This window comes from Delphinapterus leucas, chromosome 14 (assembly GCF_059928025.1).
Source record: "Delphinapterus leucas isolate spDelLeu-1000000601 "Yukka" chromosome 14, BTC_Dleu_Yukka2, whole genome shotgun sequence".
In the NCBI taxonomy this organism is placed as follows: Eukaryota; Metazoa; Chordata; class Mammalia; order Artiodactyla; family Monodontidae; genus Delphinapterus; species Delphinapterus leucas.
The window spans coordinates 22,839,598-22,861,506 of record NC_143142.1 but is presented as its reverse complement, the minus strand read 5'-3'; the positions used below and the strand labels follow the sequence as shown (position 1 = coordinate 22,861,506).

General features: G+C 48.3%; 1 protein-coding gene across 42 annotated transcripts in view; it reads right to left on the bottom strand.

Moving 5' to 3' along the window:
- Window positions 1-21,909, bottom strand: part of MTMR3 (myotubularin related protein 3) — a 153,043-nt gene that overhangs the window by 7,608 nt on the left and 123,526 nt on the right. For 21 of the 42 annotated variants that reach the window (XM_089894690.1, XM_089894688.1, XM_089894672.1 and 18 more), the window contains 7 exons: window positions 20,002-20,100; window positions 19,457-19,627; window positions 18,104-18,249; window positions 16,023-17,439; window positions 14,800-14,910; window positions 14,237-14,325; window positions 9,425-11,617 (listed from right to left, as the gene is read on the bottom strand). In XM_089894690.1, coding sequence (XP_089750816.1) covers window positions 11,446-11,617; window positions 14,237-14,325; window positions 14,800-14,910; window positions 16,023-17,439; window positions 18,104-18,249; window positions 19,457-19,627; window positions 20,002-20,100 — 2,205 coding nt within the window. In that variant the 3' untranslated portion in view covers window positions 9,425-11,445. Of the gene's footprint in view, window positions 1-4; window positions 2,446-4,275; window positions 9,353-9,424; window positions 11,618-14,236; window positions 14,326-14,799; window positions 14,911-15,013; window positions 15,308-16,022; window positions 17,440-18,103; window positions 18,250-19,456; window positions 19,628-20,001; window positions 20,101-21,909 lie in introns of those variants that run through there. The other 21 variants (XM_089894697.1, XM_089894686.1, XM_022550895.2 and 18 more) reach the window with 19 other exon arrangements.

Below are 21,909 nucleotides of genomic sequence, written 5' to 3'. Positions count from 1 at the left end.
GTAAAATGGGAATAATAATACAAAGGGTTGTTGTCTGGACTAAATGAAATGACGAAAGTGTCTTAGCACACAGTACATGCTCAATGAATTAGCTTCTTGTCTCTTTCCCTCTTCATTCCTCAGGCCTTAGTTTATACATTACTTCCCTAGGAACCCCTCTGCTGACTTGCTACAAGTTCCCACAGATCCCCAGACTGCTCTGCAGCGTTCATCACACTTACCTGTCTTTTGTCCACAGTCTTCTCCATGAGCACAGGATTCTGGCTTTCTCTGCCTACTGAGGTGCCTGACATGAAGTAGGAATTCATATTTTGTTATTTGACTGGTATCCCTGTATATAATCAAAGGTTCCCAGCCATGGGGTCTCTGTAATGTCCCCCCACCAACTCTAGGTAAGTTGGTAGATGACCATAAACAAACGATGGAAACCAAGAGCATCCTACCCAATATAAGTTAAACCTAGGGCACTGGGGCAACTCGTCATAGCAGATCCCGTTCATGAGAAGCAGACCTAGGTCAGGTAAGGCCCATTCAAGGCCAGCCTGAGCAAGCCAGAAAGCCAGTGCTCCAGATCAACACAAACTTCCCTGGGAAGGCAATGAGGCTGGGCTAAGGAAGGGACAGCACTACGGGCAGGACCACCCGCCCTGGAGAAGGAATGAAGGTGGCCCCCATTCATTGACCCAGGGCCACCTGAGTAGTTGGGCCAACCCTTCTCCTCAGGCCTTGACAGCTCCCCACTAGATATCCCCCACTGAGGCCAGTCAATTGCATGAGAGGTATGCACACCAAGGGGCTGACGCCCTGAGAAGCCCAAGGTGGAGGGGCTGGGTTTTTTGTTTTCTGAACTTTGAAATAACATATACGTAGAAAAGTACATTAAAAATCTGTAGTTTATACTCCAATAAAGATGTTAAAAATTTTTTAAAAAAAATCTGTAGAGGCTGATGAGTTATCAGATGAGCATTCATGAAACCCACTACTCTGATCGGTACCTAAAGCATCTCCAGCACTCTGGAAGCCCACTTACCCTCCCCAACCTGCTCGCTCCAACCCCTAGAGATGACCAAGGCCCTGGCTTTTGTAGTTACCATACCTTGGCATCTGAAATAATACTTTTGCCCGGTTTTGAACTTTTAAAGAATGGAATCATAGAGCACCTAATATTGTTCTTTTTTCCGTTCAGTATTATGTGAGATTCATCTGTGTGTTTGTATGTGTAACTAGTTTATTCATTCATTGCTGTGTTAGATTTTGTAGATGAATGTTTCACAAATTGTTTATCCCTTGCTCTGTTGATGGACATTTGTGCTGTTTCTGGCTTGTGTATTTTATTGCCTTAGTGTGACGCTGTCCTGGATGACTTGCAGAGGCAAGGGGAGTTTGGAGCAGAAGGGAAAGGAGGGGGAGAGGCAGGAGGAGCTCTGGGCATGGGGGCAGGGCAGGTGAGAGGGACTCTCAGGTCAGATAGGGCTGTGGAAGTACAGTGGGGCTGATGGCACCGTGGAGGAAAGGGTGCCAGAGGGCTCCTTTGAAAGTTTGCTCCTACTCAGAGACTAGAGGAGTGCAGTTCCCCTCTGAGGGCAAGTGTTCTGCGTGCTGCAGGCCATGGTCATGTGTTTTAGCAGGCAGGAGTTCAACTCCTCCACCTTCTGGACCTGCTGCCTGAGCCCACTTCTCTGTTCCCCATGGGGTGCAGGGCCGGCTCTGCATGCCTAGAAAGCCAGGCAGGGCAGCTGATAGCAAAATATTGCCCTAGGGGGATGGAGGCAACACCACAAACTGGCCAGGGAGTCACCTCTGGTGCCTCTTTCTCAGGATGGGCAGACATCAAGAGATTTGTGTTTGGGAAGTTCAGGGATCACCACTGCCCATCCAGACACTGACCAGAATGGAGGTAAGGCGGCAGAGCCCCGAAGGGAAGGGGCCAGCATGGCTGACTGCTTGCCCAGCCCTCACCTGCCCTGGAAGCAAGGCCACCCCGTGGAGCCCACCTCTCAGAGACTCCCAGCAGCTCCGGGCAGAGCTCCCACCCCAGCAAGAGAACCTGTCCCTGGTAACACTCCACCCACTTAAGTGGCTGGATCTTAAGTATTTCACCTTGGGGACCATCTTGGCTGGAGATGGCTGGGAGTCCCTATCACCCCTGAAAGACCTGACATGTTTCCCTCCTCCCTCCAGCTGAGCAGGTACAGGTAAGAAGAGAAGTTCTCTTGCCTTGGAGCAGTACGGCTGCCTGGGAAACGAGAAGGGTTCCTGCCGCTTCCAGCTCTGGACGACGTGTGAAAGCAGGTAAGGTGGGGGCCTCAGGCAGAGCAGAAGTTCAAGTGTGGGCTTTGCAGGATGCTACCCCTCATGCCCTCAAAGTCAGGGCAACTAGACTTTGTAAAACATGATCTATTTCCTCATTGGATCCTCAACAGCTTTGTGGGTTGACTGGACAAACTTCCCCATAGAGGAGAAATTAAAGCAGAGTAGAGTGGTCAAGGCTACACCCTAAATCATCAATGAAGGGGCTAGAACACAGGTCCCACAATCTCCGGGTCAGGGCAGCACAGAGCTACGCACACACAGGCATGTGCCTAGGCAGACACCCAGCTCTGGCTTCTTGGGCTAAGAGTTGCCTTGACCCCTGACACCTTGACACCTGCCTTGGGGAGGAATTCAACTCTTCCTAGCAGGGCTTGGGAGAGAGGATGGCAAACTGACATCAGTGTTCACACCTGCTCCAAGCTGACTGGGAAGGAAATGCTGACATCCTAGCACTTTAGATCCTGCACACAGAAGACAAAAGGCAAGGCCCGTGCTGCAGGCCTTTTGGTTCAGCCATCCTTTCAACTGACAAGACTGGGCAAGCAGTCCTCAGGCCCATGAGAACCAGTCCCCAAGTTAATGCCTCAGAGCTGCACAGGGTGGATGTAGGGGTATGCATGTGAGGTGGCCTTGCACACTGGTTCAGGTGGGCATACCTGATGCCTTAGCAGTTTCTCCAAGCCCCTGGGGAAGGATGACTTCGCTGCATTTCTGGCAGAGACTCATATGGAACTGTTGTTAATAAAGTGTCTCCATTTTAAGTACCCTGATTTATAAATTTCCAGGGAAGCAGGTGTGGAAGGAGGGCAGAGAACTGAACCTCAGGAACACCAATACCAACATAGGCACAGGGAAAGGATGGTCTGGCGCAGCCTCTAAGGCCAACTGCAGAGGCAGAAGAGCCAGCAGGTATGGATAGTCCTTGGGGACACCCAAGAACGTGCTGGGGTGCAGAAGTCTGAGGCAGCAGTTGGCTGGTTTATCAACTCAAGTGAAAGAATAGAATTATGCTACCCAGGTCAGGTCCCAAGGGCCGACAGGGAGTTCAAAATTGGGAGCCTCCCCAGTATAGAGTATGTGCCAGTGAGTACCAGAATCTTCTGGGTGACTTGAAAGAATCTCTAGTTCTAGGGACTGATTTTCCAATGGGCAAAATACAGTAGGGGAACCATTTATAATTAACTCACATCTGTTTTAATTTGGATGACGAAGGCTTAAATATGTTCAGCCACCATGGGCTCCTTTGGCATTGGAGATGCAAGGAGGACGAGCTGAAGGCAAGGTCTTCACTCCTTTTCCAACCTTGGGCTCGCTTGCCAGGTAGTGAACACAATCTGGCCCAGGCCTTAGACATCCATGCTGGGCAGAGGTAAGGCCCACCTCGCTCTACCTACCCCCTCAGCCTGGAGAGCTGGCTGGTCTGCATATCTTAAGGCTTGGTCAGTCTTCAGTCAGGAACCTAAAACTCATCACCTGTTCAGCAAAGTGAGGCCACATCAGTCTCCACGGGACTCAGAGTTCTTAGATGCCACCCCAACTCCAACAAGCGATTTCTTTCTCTTGGCCCCCTTTCCCATTGCTTTTATAGGACTTTAAAGCAGCAGTGCACCTGCAGACTTGCATCCATTAAAAAAATATATTTTAAGTTCATGAACTTTAAAGTCTTTGAATAGTGATAAACTTGCAATTTATTTTAACTCAGATCAGAATGTTACCTCTGTAAGGTGGAAGACCCAGGGCAGGGCCAGTCATCTTCTAGTTTTTAATACATGGTGGGACAGAAGCTCTGTCTGGCTCTGACCATTCAGAATGTCCACCAGCAGCCAGAGACAGAAATGTCACCTCATTTCATGGATGGTGGAAAGGGGAGCACTTTCTAGGCACTCACTGTCAACCCCCGCTTTGTGCCCAGTGCTCTGCTCTAGATAAGGAAATGCTCAGTTCCTCACCACCCACGGGCAACTCAGCTGGCGCTGCGGGGCTGGATTCCAGCCCAAGTTTGTGGGCTCAGAAACCCCAGGTTCTTTCCACCAAACGAGTGGTTTTGAAACTGGCTCTTGTGGCAGTGCTTCAGAGGTTCCCTGCAAAGTGTCATCTTAAATTTTAAAAGTCGTCTGTAACACGTACACTCAGATGTAAAACATGCATTGCTTAGGCTGCCTGAGACCTCAGGTAAGGCCTCCATTATTGTGCTTGTGTGGGCTTCTCAGGTCGCTGATGCAGAAGGTGCAAGCCTTGTGCTGGGATCGCCACACCCAGCTGCAACTCAGTGCTATGGCTCTCACCATAATACAGTTTTAGTGATTATAACTTTCGTGTGTTTCTTACCTGATGTATGGAGGATAAGGGCTGAAAGCAGGTACTGGATATTCCTCTTGATCCTTTTTTCAAGTATCTACTTCAGTTTTGTCCATAACTAGAGATTGCAGACAACCTATGACTATTTCCACTTACACAGATAAAAATCAGGATTTTTTCCTCCATACTATACCAAACAAAATCAGATATAAATTGGACACTGAGATAGCTCACAACCCATTTGCACTAGTCAAAAATGCTCCCCCCACCACCCTTGCCACCCCACTAGTTTAAGACATGACTTGAACTTAGTTCATGCTATTAACACTTTTTATGTACATGAAAGGTTTAAAAGAAAAACAAATACTGCATTACAATATCAAAGCCTTTTGATTTGGGTTACCAGGGAGAGGAGGGCTCACAGTTTAAGCCTTCTGGTAGTGACTACTAAGCTCTTTTCCAAGATTTCTGGTTTGGCTAACTCAGAGAGAGCCAGGTTAGAGTAACTATTTATCTAAGGCTGCTTTCTGGAAACCCAAGAGCACTGAGGGGAAGGGGGCAGGAGAGAATGTTTCTTATTCAAATTCTTCTGTTTATTCACTGGTAACCGTGGATGAATCTTTGCTGCTCCCTGAAACTTGGTTTTCTCAACAAAATATCACAAACTCAAAATGGATTAAATACCTAAATGTAAGACCGGATACTATAGAGGAAAACATAGGTAGAATACACTGACATAAATTGCATCAATATCTTTTTCAGTCTATCTCCCAGAGTAATGGAAATAAAAACAAAAATAAACAAACGGGACCTAGTTAAACTCGAAAGCTTTTACACAACAAAGGAAACCACAAACAAAAAGACAACCCAAAGCATGGGAGAAAATATTCGCAAACAGTGCGACTGACAAGGAATTAGTCTCCAAAATATACAAACAGCTCATGCAGCTCAATGTCAAAAAAAAAAAGCAAACAACCCAATCAAAAAATAGGTAGACAGACATGTCTCCAAGAAGACATACAGATGGCCAAAAGGCACATGGATAGATGCTCAACACTGCTAATTATTAGAGAAATGCAAATCAAAACTACAATGAGATATCACCTCACACCGGACAGAATGGCCATCATCAAAAAAATCTACAAACAATAAATGATGGAGAGGGTGTGGAGAAAAGGGAACCCTCCTATACTGTTGGTGGGAATATACATTGGTACAGCCACTATGGAGAACAGTATGGAGGTTCCTTAAACTAATAACAGCTACCACATGATCTAGCAATCCCACTCCTGGGCTTATATCCAGAGAAAAACATGGTTCGAAAGGATACAGGCACCCCAGTGTTCGTTGCAGCACTGTTTACAATAGCCAAGACATGGAAGCAACCTGAATGTCCATCGACTGATGAGTGGATAAAGAAGATGTGGTACGACAGAATGTTAGTCAATTAAAAAGAATGAAATGATGCCATTTGCAGCAACATAGATGATGGGCCTGGAGATTATCATACTAGGTGAAGTAAGTCAGAGAAAGACAAAAATATATGATATTATGTGGAATCTAAAAAAAAGATACAAATGAACTTATTTACAACACAGTTTCACAGACTTAGAGAATGAACTTGGGGGAAGGGTGGCAGGGGAGGATAGATTGGGAGTTTGGGATTCAGATGTACACACCGCTATATTTAAAACAGATAACCAACAAGGACCTACTGTAAAAAATAAAAAATTAAATTAAAAAAAATCAGGAGGTTGGATTAAATCAATGATTTCAGACTTTCATTTTAATCATCAGAACCTTTCTTCAAATCACATCACATCTTACTTGGAAGCCTAATACTGAATGGGACAGAAGGCTTGCTCCCCACAGAACAGCATGAAAACCACAAAACCACACTATCTAAGGTCCCTCCCCCCCTACCTCTAATACCAGGATTTCAAGTCCCAGGCCTCTGAAACACAGATGCTGACTCCTGCTGCCCCCTCCTGGCCAGGCCCCTCCCTGTCTCTTGAACAGACTAAGGAGTGGAGCTGTTTTATCCCATGCACCTAAAACACTGGTCACAAGACTGACTAGAGAACCACAGTGGCAAGGGGCTGAACAACTGTGGGTGAAAACGACATTTACTTAGTTTACATGGTCACGGAGGCTATAGCAGAATCAATGCTGTTACAATAGTGGGCACTACTGTCAGCAGCAACACGACGTTTTTAACCAGATTCTGAGCCTCATGGGTTCAGTTTGCATTTAAAAAAAAAAAAACTTAAACCAGTCAGGAAGAGTGAAAGGTCAATTTTGAATGCCAGTGTAAAACAAATTTCACTGAAAATACAACTGAAATGCAACTGCTATGAGCACTATAAGAGAAGCTAAGAACTTCGATATGATAAAAAAGTGGTAAATAAAATACAACAGCAGCATTAAAAAACTTTGTAATTTCTACTTCAGAGGGTACCCCTTCCCTTTCCTCCTCATGCCTCCGACAACTGCCTAGTCTGGAAGAGCCCTGTTCAACCAGGGAGGGAGCTGGTATCTGCACAAATGTGCAGCAGATGAACTCCACACAAGGGAGAGGACCAAGGTGTAAGTGTGGTTGTGTACCGGGGGCAGGGAGACTCCTGTTTAAGAGTCAGAGGCTTAGGAGCGTAGCCACCTACTCCTGCTAGATGCCTCTCACACATTCTGGTCCTGCCCTCCAGACATCTCATCAGTAACCTCGACTTTGAACAAATGTTCTTAGAAAATGTGACTAGAAATTAAACAGCTGGGACTCCTGCCATATTTTCCAAACTCCAAATGGAGACTCAAGTCATTTTGCTCCACAGTCCGGGTCCATTTTCACTCATTGTTAGCCCTACCCTCAGCTAATGCAGTCGGGTGGGTACAGCTGCAGCCCTGGAGACAGATCACTTGAACAGGTACCAGCAAAATGAAAAGTCCTGCAACAGCACCTTCAAAGCAGCCCTTGCTCTTAAGACATCAGCAGAGGTCATGGCTACAGTTAACGATCTCCCAGCCTCGTGTGCAGTGGCCAAGTATATCAGCTGTCTCAAGGACAGTGGCCTGAAACCATATTCTAGGGTTTATCCTCAATTCCCATTTTGATATTTTTTAATAGCTGGAAATTAACAAATGCTCTGGGGCAGCATTTTGTTCATTCCCCTTTAAATCCGCCACAGTACCTTTTTAATTCTTAGAATATTATTCTCTGCTAACATAGAAATGAACAATGAGCATATTAGCAAAATAAAGAAAAATTTTCTGTACACCTTTACTAGGAAGTCTCAGTGGATTAAGGCAGTCCTATCATTTTTTGGACTGGGATTAAGGACACCGAAGTACAGAAAGAGGGGAAAAATTCAGAGATGAAGAGGACATCCTGGCATCTCAAGGTCACTGTTAGTACTCCACTGCTTAGACCAAATACCTCCATGTGACAGCCTGAAGAAATCTGGCTGTGTCCTCGGATAACAGCTTTTCTTCACATACTGCCCTCTTCCACAGGGCAGTTCCTTGCCTTGACTCGCACTGTGCAGGTCTCACCAGCACTGGGCTCTTCATCTTCTGTAACGCCAGTAACTCCCCCTCTATGGACCCAACAGCCTTGCTAGATCCTACAAGTGTTTTTAACTTGCCAAGGGCTAAGCATTAGCCCCCAGGCACAACAGGAGCTCTGTGTAGACACACATTGGCTGACACAACTCAGGTTTTTACAAATTGGTCTGAGCACAGACTTGGCTCCCAGATGGACTGAAGGCAGCTGAAGTGGCACCTTCTCCTCCCAGAGGACAAGTTAGTTCTCAAACACCTGCCAGATGGCACACACAGCTCTCAGACTGGAACCAACTGAGCTGTTTTTAAGTGCGTCTGTACTTTAGGAAGTGAGTACATCCGAAAAGTGACCTTGGAAGGCTCTCCGGTAGCTCAGAGCAGGTCACTCATCAGAGCCCCCAACTCACCACAGATGTGAGGCTGGCAACCCCAGAGCTGGGCGTTACTCAGTACCTACCTTCCCTCAGGAAGAACTGCATAACGTTACGTCCCCCACAGGCCCACGGGATGGGAAGTGTGCCCAAGAGTGACACAGGAAAGAAAATCCACCTCCGCGAAGAACAAGAACTAGTCCGGAAGTGACTAGAAACTACGGCCTTCTCGGCTGGTTGCAGATCTAAGGAGCAGAGGTTCCTCCCTCTGTGTGGGAGGAGGAAGGAGACCTCTAGTTAGGCACACAATCCACTCATCCAATTCAGTTTCTGCCCAAGGTCTCTCTGCCCACCCGTAATTCTCTCATCCAAGACAGGCAGAGCAGAAGCACTTTCTAGCCACCCTCCCCGCAAAACCTCCTTTCAGTCTCCACTGCACGCATGCCTCAGTTCTTACCTGCTGCTACAGGTGCAGCTGTTGCTCCCTGCGTGGGGTTAAGGGGCTAGAGCACTGGCTAAAATCAAAGCAACAGCAAAAAAACAAAAACAAAAACAAAAACGAGCCTGGAGGACAGAGGTAGTTTTAATTAGTGTTGACACTCAGTTCTTCAGATAAGGAAGAACAGCTGATTGTTAAGATGTCAGACTGCTTTGCCTTTTTAGCTTTGGAGATGTTAGTGGCAAAAACCATCGAGGAAATGTGTTGCAGTGTGTGGGTATTGTGGTGCGGCTCCTTGCCAAGGTCCAGAGTTTAAAAGAAATCAGTAGTTTTCCTTTGCCAAAGTCAACTTTCTCAGCAGCACCTCAAATTGCTTCTGTGTAAGAGGGAAATGGGGTGAAGGGGAATAAACCACAGGGAAAAAGAATTAGAACGTGTTAGCAAATGCTACCATGCGGAACACTAAACTTTATTCACTTTATTTATATATTTAACAGTTCTAAAGTATTTACTTCTTGCTTTGACAAAAAATGAAAAATATAGGAGCACTGACCAACTCCTCTTTAGGAGAAAAGGGTTATATATACAGCTACGGAGAGTTATGGTTCCTCCTTTACATACAAAGAAAAATATTAATAAAAAAGTGCTTCATTGATCAAAAAAGGGCTAAGAGCTGCAAGCATTTATTCACACTGTACATCAGACCCAAGAAACCCGTATCGTAACCTCTTGGCACCTGTCACTAGGACCTGCACAATCTTCAGATAGACTGACTTCTCCCCACCTGCAAGGCCAGACCACACAGAGTGCGAAGAACTTACACCCTGTTTCACTAAATTCAGATTCTGAGCAACCTCCTGCCACTGGGAAGTCAGACGCACTCAGACGCTCTTGGCTTTGCCTGGACTGACAGCTCCAGGGAAGGCTTCTGGGCCACGTCTTATCTACACCCAGGCACACACAGGAGCCACCTTTCTGAGAGACAACTTGCCTTTAGCCAGGGAATTGCTTCCAAAGGGTAAGTAGAGTTCCCAGCCTCACCCCCACTGCCCACCACAATCTGCCCTGTTACCAGTTAGCAGCTTTTAGCAGAGCCAAGCATGGCCCTTCCCCCGAGAGGGAGGGCAGGCACAAAACATGGATGCCAAGATCACAAAGCACAAACCTAAACTCCTCTCCACTCTTCTCCATACACACCTCCACCACAAATATTCTTGATTTAAGGCTCTTTTTGGACCCCATCGAAGCTTACTAAGGAAAGGTGCCTTGCATCTCCTACGGGCTTTGTCACTTCTCTAAGGAGCCCTGCAGAGTCACCAAGTGGCCCCTCACTGCTGACCAACAGCACAGGAGCAGGGCAGTGGGACTGCTGGGTCCTTCCCACTGCTCCAAGAAGGGGAGGCGGAGGAAGGCTGAGTCTATGGGACATGCTCCCTTCTCCAGACACTGCACTCTGAAAGGCTGATTCTACCCCTAAAGGGGGAGATCCATGATTGGTTTGGGAGTGGGGAATTTTTGGAACCCTGAGTCTGGATTTCCATGTGCTAGACGAGGAAGAGAGATTGTTTGGGGGACCAGGCCCCAGAAGGGGCTTCCAGGCTCAGGGCATACTTTGGCCTTGACCATGGCAGCAGGATACTGCACTCTGGCCAGTCTGCACCCTATGCCTGAGGGTGGGAAGCACCACACAGCCTGGCTGAGGGGGGCAGACTGTTGACAGTGAGGGGAGCCCTAGACAAGGGGTCAAGTTAAAAAGAGAATCCCATGGGGGAGAATAGCCAGCCACCCATTCCCAGCCCTCTCCCTGCTTCACGAGTGTACCCCTTCTTTACCCAAACAGGGTGGGAGCGCCTAAGGGGTCCCACTTACTATATGCCTGTGCCCCTCCCTCCAAACCCCAATCCCATTTATCTGCCTGTGGGATGGGACAGGGCACCTGGGGCACTGCTCTTAGAGCAGATGCTTTCGGCGTCCTCAGCAGCAAGGTTTTTCCAATCCAATCTGCTCTGATGTGGCAGTGATACGAGGAATGGTCACAAACGTCAGCACTGGCTTTATTCACTGCTCTCTATCTCAGGCCTCCACTCCTGACTCAACCAGCCTCCTCCCATCCTGAGGAACTAAGCCACCCCTCCAGCATCGCCTGACAGCAGGCAGCTCAACAGTTACAGGGGGCCTGGCAACCTCTGGTCTTCCATCCAAAAAAAAAAAAAAAGACAAATAGGGTACTTGTCTCATTTTTGGAGGCAGAGGGAGGATAGAAAATGGAGAGGAAAACAAATGTGGGGGTGGGTTGGGGAGGGAGAGATCAATCTACAATCCAGTGGTACATCCCAAATTTCCATCACTCTGCACAGTTGGTTCCATGTCCCCATTCCAAAGTGCACGGGCCTCTCAGTCTGCCCAGGCTGTTGTGGGCCTGTCAGAGGAACAGCAGCTTGGCCTCTGCCTGCCCCAGGTCACTGAGCTTCAGTTTGAAGTGGCAGCAATGGGCTTATCCAGTTCAAGGTCAATGCTGGAGCTTGTGGGATGCAGGCTGCTATAACAAGACTTGCACACTCGACTAGGTTCAAAGAGCTGTTGGCTGGGAACTGGAACCTTCTGGTTACAACAACTGGAGCAGAATACGTTCCCACAATTCCTTGAGATGAGCAGAAACAAAAACAGCATTAGTGTCAGCAGACACGGGGTGGAGAAACCAACTTCAGAAGACAGCGCTTCTCTGTACACGATTCAGATATGCCGGAGACTCCTCTAATATCAAACACTCTCATTTGTCTAAACCCACGAAGAAGCCAGGGAGGGAGGGGACCGCTCCCTAGCATAATCGCACACCACTTTCACTTTAGGACCAAGGACCCTGGCTGCCTCACCACTATGGCTCAAGGTTACAAGGTGTCAGGTAGATGCTGCTTAAGAGAGATCCATGAAAACAAATGAGCCCAGGGCAGAAGGCAGCTGCTAGCTCAATGGCCAAGTCTTGGCCCAGGAAAACCCTGTGGCCACACCCACCTGGGCAATGGCCTCTGTGTAGCTTATGATCACAGAGAGGCCAGAGTCCAATGAACTGCCTCTGAGCTAATCAGATGACAGAAACTCCCAGCCCAGCTGGGGAGTGAGGAGCCTTGCCCAAAGGCTCAGAGGCAACAACAGGAAGAACTGACTGCTGCCATCTAGGACTGCTTTTGCTGCCAGCATGCGAAGCCAGGAGACAAGCAACCAGTGACACATGCTCAGGGTGAAAAGACAAGAGCACAGGTGAACACAGGTGCACACACACACCCTATTAGACAAGGATGAGTTGACACTGGGTCACTCCCCTGCCCCCATGCATCTCCAGGGAATATCAGCTCTACCTGAAGGCCTGACTGCACCCAGGTCCCCAGCCTCTCTCCACTCCTCCACTTGAAAGCCCAGCTCTGATGCGCCTGTGCAGCAAAGGTCTGCACACCCAAACTGATGCCCTTCACAACTACCAGGAAAGGGAACTGGCAGAGGATGAGTTTCTGCTCACCTTACAACCCCACCCCACTCTGGGGAGGCCCTAGAATAGGAGACTCCGAAGAGTCTAATGCAGCCAAAGACTTGGGGCAAGCATCTAAAAGGAAATCCTCCTCCTTAGCCAGTTATCACTCACTACCTTTTCATTTATGCTCCTCAGAAAGGAAACCCACTGCTGGATTAAGGATCACTTAAGCACAGAAGAGAGAATACTGAATACCCTTTGGCAACAAAATACCACCGCAAAAGGAAAAGGCTAGACAAGGAGCAATGGAAAGACAGAACTAAAACAAACACAAGACTTCATCTTCTAGAATGCAGTGAGTACTTCACAACTCTGTTTCTGAAAAGCATGAGTCAGCAACAACTGTGGTTACAGAGAAACATTACCTAAATCTACTTCTGGATGTGTACATTTAACATACCTTCTGGAATTCAGCTTAAAGGCCTGACATGTATTTGATGAGTTAAGCTTTTCTATCTGACTTCTTTCAGGGGATCCTGATAGACCCTAAGTGGAGTTTTCCCTTAAGTCTTCAATGCTAACAGTTCTCCGGAAAGACCATCTCTGTTCAGTCCTGGGCTCTTTTTTTTTTTTTTTTCCTTAAAAAAGTCATGCTGTTTGACTTGAAAGTCACCGGCATCATTCTGGCATCTAAGTGAATGACTGACCCAAAAGAAATAGCTCTAAAACCCCTCAACTGGCTATTCCACAAGACCAGCGCCTGCTGAAGCACCGCTTCTTGCCACAAGCAAGATGGCTCGGCTGACCTATGCAGTCAGCAGGGGCAACCACGGCTGCAACCTGCAGCCAGCTGCTGTGGTCCCCCCACCCCACCCAAGCCCACCTGCTTGCCTGCCTGCACTCCTGCCCCAAAGCTTCATCCCAATGAGTGCAGAGAGGGGGAAATGGTAGCGTTAGTGTGGAGAAGTTACTGTAGGTGTGCAGAAATCACAGACAGGTTGTTGCAAATGCTCACCACGTTTGATCAACACGGTCAATGTCCCTGCAAGGAGGGGAGAAAGAGCTCAGAGAAGAAGCCAACTAAAGACATTTGGGCTTGGGGTGAGCGTGGGGAGAGAGACAGTCCTAGAAGCATCATCACCAGACAAAGAGGTGGTTCCATTTTCAATCCAGGTCCATTCATGTGGGTGGGCTATGTCACAGTTCAGATAAAATTCCTACCCCAAGAACACTGAATATCCTCCAGTCACCACCCCAGCTGGGGCAAAGCATCCCTAACCACTCACTGCTCCAACCCAGAAGGAAGAAAGAAGTCAGGAGCCTTATGGATTGAAGACTATACCCTAACCTATTCCCACTAGTCCTCCAACCAATAAGTATGCGGTCAGGGAGAGGGGGTAAGGAGTAGGAAAACGAAGTTCTCTGCCCACAGCAGGAAAACTGTCTTTGCTCACAGCAGCCGTGCTGAATGGGAAGAAATTGTATTCTAGGAATAAGAAATGGCGGTGTGGGTGGTGGTAGCAGTTGCTTCATCAATCCAGGAACCAAAATAAAAAAGGGACATCATTTTCAAAACTTACTCACGATCACTCTAAAATGGAAGAAAGACACCCAGTGCAGTTCTGCAAACACCAATTTCAGAGGCACAAAAGGTGAGTCAGGGTCCTGAAGACCCTGGGGTCTGCCTCAGAACACTGCCAGCCAGCTGCCTGCATCTTTCAAATCTGCAGGCTCTGTGGACCAAACCTCAGCCTCTACACCCCCACCCACCCCACCACACCCTCCCAGTGGCACCTGCAGTGGTGCTTCCTGCTGGCAAGCCAGAAGGCGCTGTCGCATGCATAGCAGTGGGCGGCCAGGTGGTCAGGGAGCCAACGGGTCATCTGTAAAACGGATGAGGCCAGATTAGTGACAGGAGATGGGCCATCCAGCCGGAGCCAACAGAGCCATGCTGGGGGGCAGCAAGAGTCACAAGGACCACACTGGCTCCAGTGGCACCAGCCCATCAGGTCTGATGTCAGCAGTACAAGAAAGGCGTCCAAATCGTTTCCCTGGAGGGGACTCCAAACTCCCTTGAGATCAAGTGGCAGGCAATAGCACCCTGGGTCGCTATGAGAGCTGGCAAGGCTCCAGTTCATAGAGGCAATGAGGAGAGAGGGCTGGCCTGCTACATCTCCCTTGCTGAGAAATTCTAGGCTTGATGGGAATTCATAGATGCTGAGATTCAGAGAGGCTCAAGGCTAAGTGTGCTGTGTGGTCATTCCTTAGCCAGGGGCAGGGGGAATGGATGATGGGGGTAGAGAAGAACTGCAGAACAGTTGCATGGGTGGCACTCAGAACAGGGGCTGAGCCTGTACCTCCGTGTCCTGTTTATCCACCTGCTCCCAGCTGGCTTCAGAGAAAATCTCTGTGCTGCAGCGAGACAAACAGTTCTGATCCAGAATGCTTTCCGAGTCAGGAATTGAAGTCTGTTGGCAAACAAACACAGCTGAACAGAATGAACCTGGTCTCCTCCCAGAAGAAGAAAGGGCTTGGCAAAGAAGGGAGCACTGGGGACTTTGGGCGGGCCTGGGTGTTAGGGCTGCTGAATCTCTAGGTGCCTCAGCCATCAAGAATTGGGTTGAGCAGGTTCAGAGACAGGGCTGAGCTCAGCTAGAAGAGAGATACACAGATCTAAGGTTATGTGCAGGGATTCTGGAGTGGAAAGACAGGCCTCGGGTTCCAGGAAGTGAGTAGGGCAGAAATGAGCAGGATGAAGTGGGAACTCAGTGTCAGCTGCTTCAGGGGGCCTGTCAGTCCAACCCTGCCACTTACATGTGTGTGTTGAAACTGAGTGCTTTGGGCATGTCCTTTCTCTGAAGGACTCTGGGAAAATGAGAAACCATCATTAGTATAAAGGAAAAACCAAGTCAGTTTGAAGTGAAAGTCATTGGACGAGCCCGCCTTTAATGTACGCTGACTGCTTCAGAGCCAGACTCACACTTGTCCTTAATCATGTCGAGACTGCCTCCTTGAGAACCTCCCCTCAGGTACCACCACTCCGGTCACCAGGCTCCATCAGTGCTAACTCCCAACAGTGATACCTCTCCCCATTTCTACTGCCATCACCTGCCACAAGGTAGGTACAAATACCTGTTTAAAAAGAACTAAACCTTCACAGCTACAGCCCATGTTATGTTTGGGGGTTGGGGGGGTGGGGTACAGCAGCTAATTGTTCACTAGCTACTGGGGTAGGACAGGCACTATGATTTCACAGGAACATTTGACATTGCCCTACAAATATTATTCTGCCCAGGAGTTCACGCTTTTCTCAAGGCATGATCCTCTCTCCGAAGAGAACTGACCAACCACATAGTGAGTGCTAACTCTCTTCCTAATTCTGTCTAGACAGGATACCTGTGGAAAGTAAGCAAGACAGGAAAGAAAAAGAAGAACACTGCCAATCACCTGGCTGAGGCTGATCTCCAGCCTCTCTCAATTCTGGAACTTTCCAGTTCTTTCAGAAATCTGTACAAAGGGCGCCCCGGCTCAGTGTGCCCTGTCTCCTTGTGCAGCTATGGAGGCACCATAGTGTACTTACCACTTCATCCCCAAAGTCCCCATTGAAGCGTAGGGAGCTGGTCAGGTACTGACTCTCCAGGCGACTCCTCAGCTCCTGGACTTGTTTCTTCAAGGTCTCCACTTCCTGCTGGTGGCCCGACTCAATCTGACGCAGGCGCTGTTGGATAGTGTCCGTGTACAGAGGCATGCCGTCATCGTCCAGGTGGCTGCGGGAAGGCTGGTCAGGGCTGCCAGTTGCAGACGCCCTCCCCGAGTGGCTGTGCAGCCACTTGTGATGCAAGTTCCTCGAGTGTAAGTGGGCAGAGCTGCAGCTTGTGGCAGACAGCTGGCGGCTCAGTGAGTCCTTGCTCCTACCAGTCTCCCCATTGGCACAGTGCCCATTGGGGGTAGGGTACTTCTGGAGGGTACTATGCCCTGGGAGCTGCTCTGAGGCCTTATTTTCAGTCTCTGGAGCACCATTGCACACAAGCCCCTCTTTACATTCAGCTAAAGGCAAGGCACAAGGAGAATGCGCTGGGCTCTGGGTGCTGCTGGGGGAAGTCCTATACACCAGAGATCCCACTTGGGGCCTCTCAGCCAGGCTCCTCTCTGAAGGCCTGGGCTCCATGGCTTGAGGAAGCTCCTCCTTGCCACTGAACCTGCCACTGCTTACCCTGGCAGGTAAGCAAGGTCTATCATGGCCTTGGGGACCACTTTCTGACCTCACTTTATCTTCCACTAACATGTCCATGGAACTATCTGCATTTGGTCCTCTGGTCTCAAATGAAACTTGGGAGGGCAGAGAACTTGACTGTGAGGTACCAAAGCCAACTTTCACATCTACTGAGATTGGAAGGACTGCCTCCTCCCTGTCCTGTGTGATAGCTCCTATTCGAGACTGTTCCACAGGGACCTCCTGGGCATCCTCTCCCTGGGGGGGCTCCTGGAGAGAACTGGGGAGAATACTGTGCCCACCCTGCTGCTCAGGAATACCCTGTGAGAGCACAAGAAGGCTGGTGCCTGGATGGTGGCTCCTTAGAGCAGCATCACCCAGTTCTGGCTCTTGATGAAGCACAATGGCTGGGCACTCAGGGGTCTTCCCTCTCCTCCCCTCTTCTAAAAGAGCCTCCTCTTTGACCTCCTGCATCTCCCTGTGGGCAGGCTCCTCTACCCCACTCTCCTCTTTGGTGGCCTCTTGCAGGATATTCTCCATCTGCCCCTCAGCTACTCCAGCTGCAACAGACAGCTCGGCGCCACCCAGCACTTTGGCTGGCTTCCCCAGGCTGTCAGGATCCAGAAGCTCCTCTCCAGGACCAGCCAGAGTGCTCAGTTCCAGCGAACGACGGTGCTCCTGCCACTTCTCATTCAGGCTTGGGTCACTGCTGCGCCGGCTGGCTAGAGGCACTGTGTTCTCGCAGGCGGTGGTCAGATTGTCAAATGATCTAGTCTTTGGTAGCCTAAAGGAAGGAGTTTGGGGGAAATGAGAATATGAGGTTGTTCACAGGGAAGTAGGAGACAACAGGTTTTAACAGGCAGTCATTTCATAAATGGCTCCATTACGGCTACTCAAGGAGCCATGGCGCATCTGGACTAAGGCTCAGACTGCAGAAAGGCAGAGCTCCAGGACGAGTACTTCTATTCCTCTGGCACCATCCCTACCCCATGCCCAACACATACAAATAAGCTAATAGCAAACGCTATTTTAAAAAGATATTCTTCATGATACTGCTATGTTTCTCAATTAGTGGCAGAGGAAAGTAGCACTGCTGATCTTCTGATATTACAATATTTTAAATTATTATTCATCAGTCTGAATTCAATAAAGCTAATTCATAGATCTCAAAGCCAGACTGTCTATCATCTGATGGCATCTGCCTTTCAAGCCCAGGACAGCAAGTCACAGCAGGGAGGCAGGAGCACAGAGCAGTGGCTGAAACTCCAGCCAGAGGGTCACAAGGAACCCAGAGGATATGCTCCATCACTGAGAAACTGCTCCTCAGAGATCTAAGAAACATGTGTGGAACCAAATAATGTCATGATCTCCAACCATCCCTGGATGCATCCCAACACAGGAGTACACCCACAAAGGACCTGCAGTCTTGGCATCAGCCCCAGGCTCACCGACTCAGAGGTGGATCATCAGGGCTGGTGCCAGGGGCTGGGTATGGTGCACAGCTGTCGTCCACAGGGGTGGACGGGGATGGGCAGGGCAGGTACACTGCACTCCACAGCATCAGGTTACGCACGTGGCACACAGGGTACAGCACCTGAAGAGAGAGCGGTGGACACAGGTTTAAACAACTTCCAACAAGTCTGTTAGAAATGTCTAGAAATGAGGGTGAAGAAGCAAGCACCAAGCAGGAACGCCCAGCAGTCCTGCACAATCTCCAAGGGGCATTAGCATGAGTGGATGCAGCTCTATCACGGCGGGTGGTGGGTAGACGGGACATTTTTCACCTGACAGCCTCTGTGGGAATGAAAATCTAAAAAAAATTCTTTAAATCCACTTCTCATTAGTTGTTTCTTAGGTCACCTTTATTGAATGACTGGCTTTTCTCAACCTAATTTGTTGCTTTTACCACACAAGAAAATGAGTCATTCTAGATGGTTGATAGTTCCCTAGTACAAAAGCTTGGCTTCAGAACACATTGTCAAACCTGTTTTATAGGATCATCTAAATTAATGAAGTGAAAAGGAGGAAATTTTCTTCTGTACTGTTACTTCCCCAGCAGTCACAGGAGAGAGAGAAGCAGTTAGCTTCAATCTTTCCTTGGACTACTTAACTGTAGTAAGAGGTTTATTAATTAATAGTCCAGCAAATCAATATAACCTCTGATTAGCTTCCTTGTGACTTTAGAATTTAAGATGCATTAAAAGGAACATTACTGTGTACATTACTGTGTACCGATGCACAGATATAAGTGCCTCCTTTTCTCTGCTTAACAGAAAGTGTTCCTTTGAGGAACGAAGTCTTAAAGGGCCTGCCAGTTCTCCATGTGAGTATAGAGGATCACACAGACACACTGCTAGTGTCACAAACAGTTTTCTGCTGAGACAGATGCTGTAATGGGTATCATTGCCTGTTGACACTGGAAGGGTGCTGGGGGCCTGCAGCTCCTTCTGAGCTATCAGGGGCATCCAGGGAACAACTTAAGTGCCTCCTCCACCTGTTAGACAGAACATGCTAGAAATAAGCTCTGGCGGAGGTGCCAGAAAAGATTCATGTCTAGAGTGGCAAAGTAGAGATGTTTGCTAAATCAAACCACCCTGAACAAAGAGCAGTCAGAAGCAGGGCAGAATAGCCAGAAAACAGGCCTTTCTCAGGACAAAGTAGTTGGGAAAAAATGGAACTACTCCATCCAGAGACAACTGAGATGCCTTCGAGAAAACAGTCACTTCTCAAAAAAGATCCCATATGTCCCCATCCCCAAATTCATTCTGCTGATGAGGGAGAAAAGACTAAAGAATACATACGGCTTCTGACTGAGAGGAATACAGTAGGTTTTTGAAAGCCTTGTTGCCCGCCCGAAGCAGCGACCACACAGAACACGTCCGTTCCTGAGTATGTTTTTCCCCTCTCTCCTTGGCGTTGTTGCACAGGAATGTTCCAAACAGGCAGGAATAGGTATGCTGCACCAGTTTCACCTATGGGAGTCCAATATGAGGCAAAATCAAACAATGGGTACGCATTTTCTGGGGGAAGGTCAGCCCAGCTAAGCCACCTTCCCCGACACCCCTGATGTGCACTTCAGTTCACGCTTGGTAAGGATGGGGGACCCAAGTAAGCCACCCAATCGCAGACTCCTCATAACCCCAGCCACCATCACTCCTGAGTCAAAACGGCAAAGACAGGGTGTTGGCACCCCCATCCTCTTGGCCTCCCTTGTAAACAGTCTCCAAGGTCCCCAGTTAACAGCTACCCATATAAACTGGGCATAGGAGCAGGTCAGTGTGCAACCCAAGTCTGAACTTCTAAACAGCTTTTCATTCAGCAAGTTGCTATTGAGCATCTCACATACCCCAAATGTTTCTGTGGGTGCTGGACAGGCAACAGTGAGAAGACGGCTCTCCTGCCCTGGTAGAGCTCGCTCTGGCTGTGGGGGTAGGGGTGACCAGTGCTATGGACAACAATAAGGCAGGGTAAGAGTGGCGGCCAGAGCACATGCAGGGCAGCGTAAGAAGGCTCACTGACCTCTAGAGACCTGATGGAAATGAGAGAGCAGATCATACCAGCCGGGGGTGGGAGAGGAGGCTGCTCCAGGCACAATGGCCTTGAGGTGAGCACAGGATTGCAACTTCTGAGGAACTGACAGACATTGCATGAGGTGGAGGATGGGCAGACATTGCATGAGGTGGAGGATGGGAGGAAATGAGCCTGGACAGGCTTGCAGGCCATTTTAAGGACTGTGGAGAGAGCCTTGGAGGCCTTGCAGGAGGGCCTTGCAGGCCATTTTAAGGACTGTGACTTATCCTGTGTCAAAAGCAGAGTCATTGGAGGTTTCTTGACAGAGGAATGATACGGCCTGTATCATGTTTTAGAAGGATTCCTCAGGCTGCTAGACTGACTCGGGAATTGGGGCAGGAGATGTGGTGGCTTAGACTAGTGTTGGGAACAGCACAGGTAGCAATAAGTTATCAGGTTTTAGATATATTTTTAAAGCAGAGCTGCAGAATCTGCTGACAGACTGAATATGGAATATGAAAGAAAGGAGAGTTGAGGATGACATAAAATTTTTGCCCTAAATGAATCGAAGGTGTGAGTTGCCATTTGGTGAGATGGAAGACTTCTGGAAGATAAGTTTTGGGGTGGAGACATATGGAAATCAAGAACTGAGTTCTGAATGAGTTAAGTTTGAAATACCATTAAGACATCCAAGTGGAGATACTGAGTAGTCACAAGTGGATGAGAGCCTGGAGTTAAGTGGAGAGAGAGATCTGAGCTGAAGACGTATACATGTAGGAATCACAGAGAGCAATAAAAGCCAACAAACTGGATGAAATCCCTAGAGAAGGAGGCTGAGCCCTGGGGCACTCCCAGCATTCACGAGTGGGGAGGGAAGGAGGAACCAGCAAAGGAGACAGAAAGGACCAGTTGGTGAAGCGGAGAACTAAGACTGTGCTGGAAGTCATCTGAAGAAAGTGTTTCAAGAAAGGAGTGATTAAATTGTGCCAAATTTTAATGATGGATCAAAGAAGATGAAGGCAGTCAAAAGGTACAAACTTCCAGTTATAAAATAAGTAAATCGTGGGATGTGATGTACAGCAGGGTGACTGTAAGTTAGGAATACTGTACTGTATATTTGAAAGTTGCCAGGAGAGGACATCTTAAAAGTTCTCATCACAAGAAAAAAACTTCATAACTATGTATGGTAACAGATGTTAACCAGAATTTTGTGGTAATCTTTTAGCAATATATACAAATATCAAATCACTGTTGTATACCTGAAACTAATATAATGTTATCTATCACTTATACTGCAATTTAAATAAAGGGTGATTGAAAACTGATCACTGGATTAGAAATGTGAAGGTCACTGGTGACCTTAACAAGAGCAGCTCTGGTAAAGTGGTGGAGTGAACACCTGACTGGACCAGGTTTAAAAGAGAATGGGAGGAGAAGCGTTTGAGAGAGTAAATGTCAAGACTTGAGGAGCTCTGCTGTGAAGAAATGAGATATGAAAACGGAGGTGATAGCTAGAGGGGGATGCAGTACCCAGAAACGGTTTTGATGAAATAGGAGGCACTATACCATGCTTGTATGCTGATGGCAGTGATCTGGTAAAAAGGAAAATAGGCTGATGCACAGGGCAGGGAGGAGAAATGCTGAAGCAATGAAGCTGAGCAAAGGAGGGGGATGGAAGCTGGTGCACAAGTGGAGGAGGGGCTGGAAGAGGGCAAGGATAGTACATCCTCCTTCAAAGGACAGG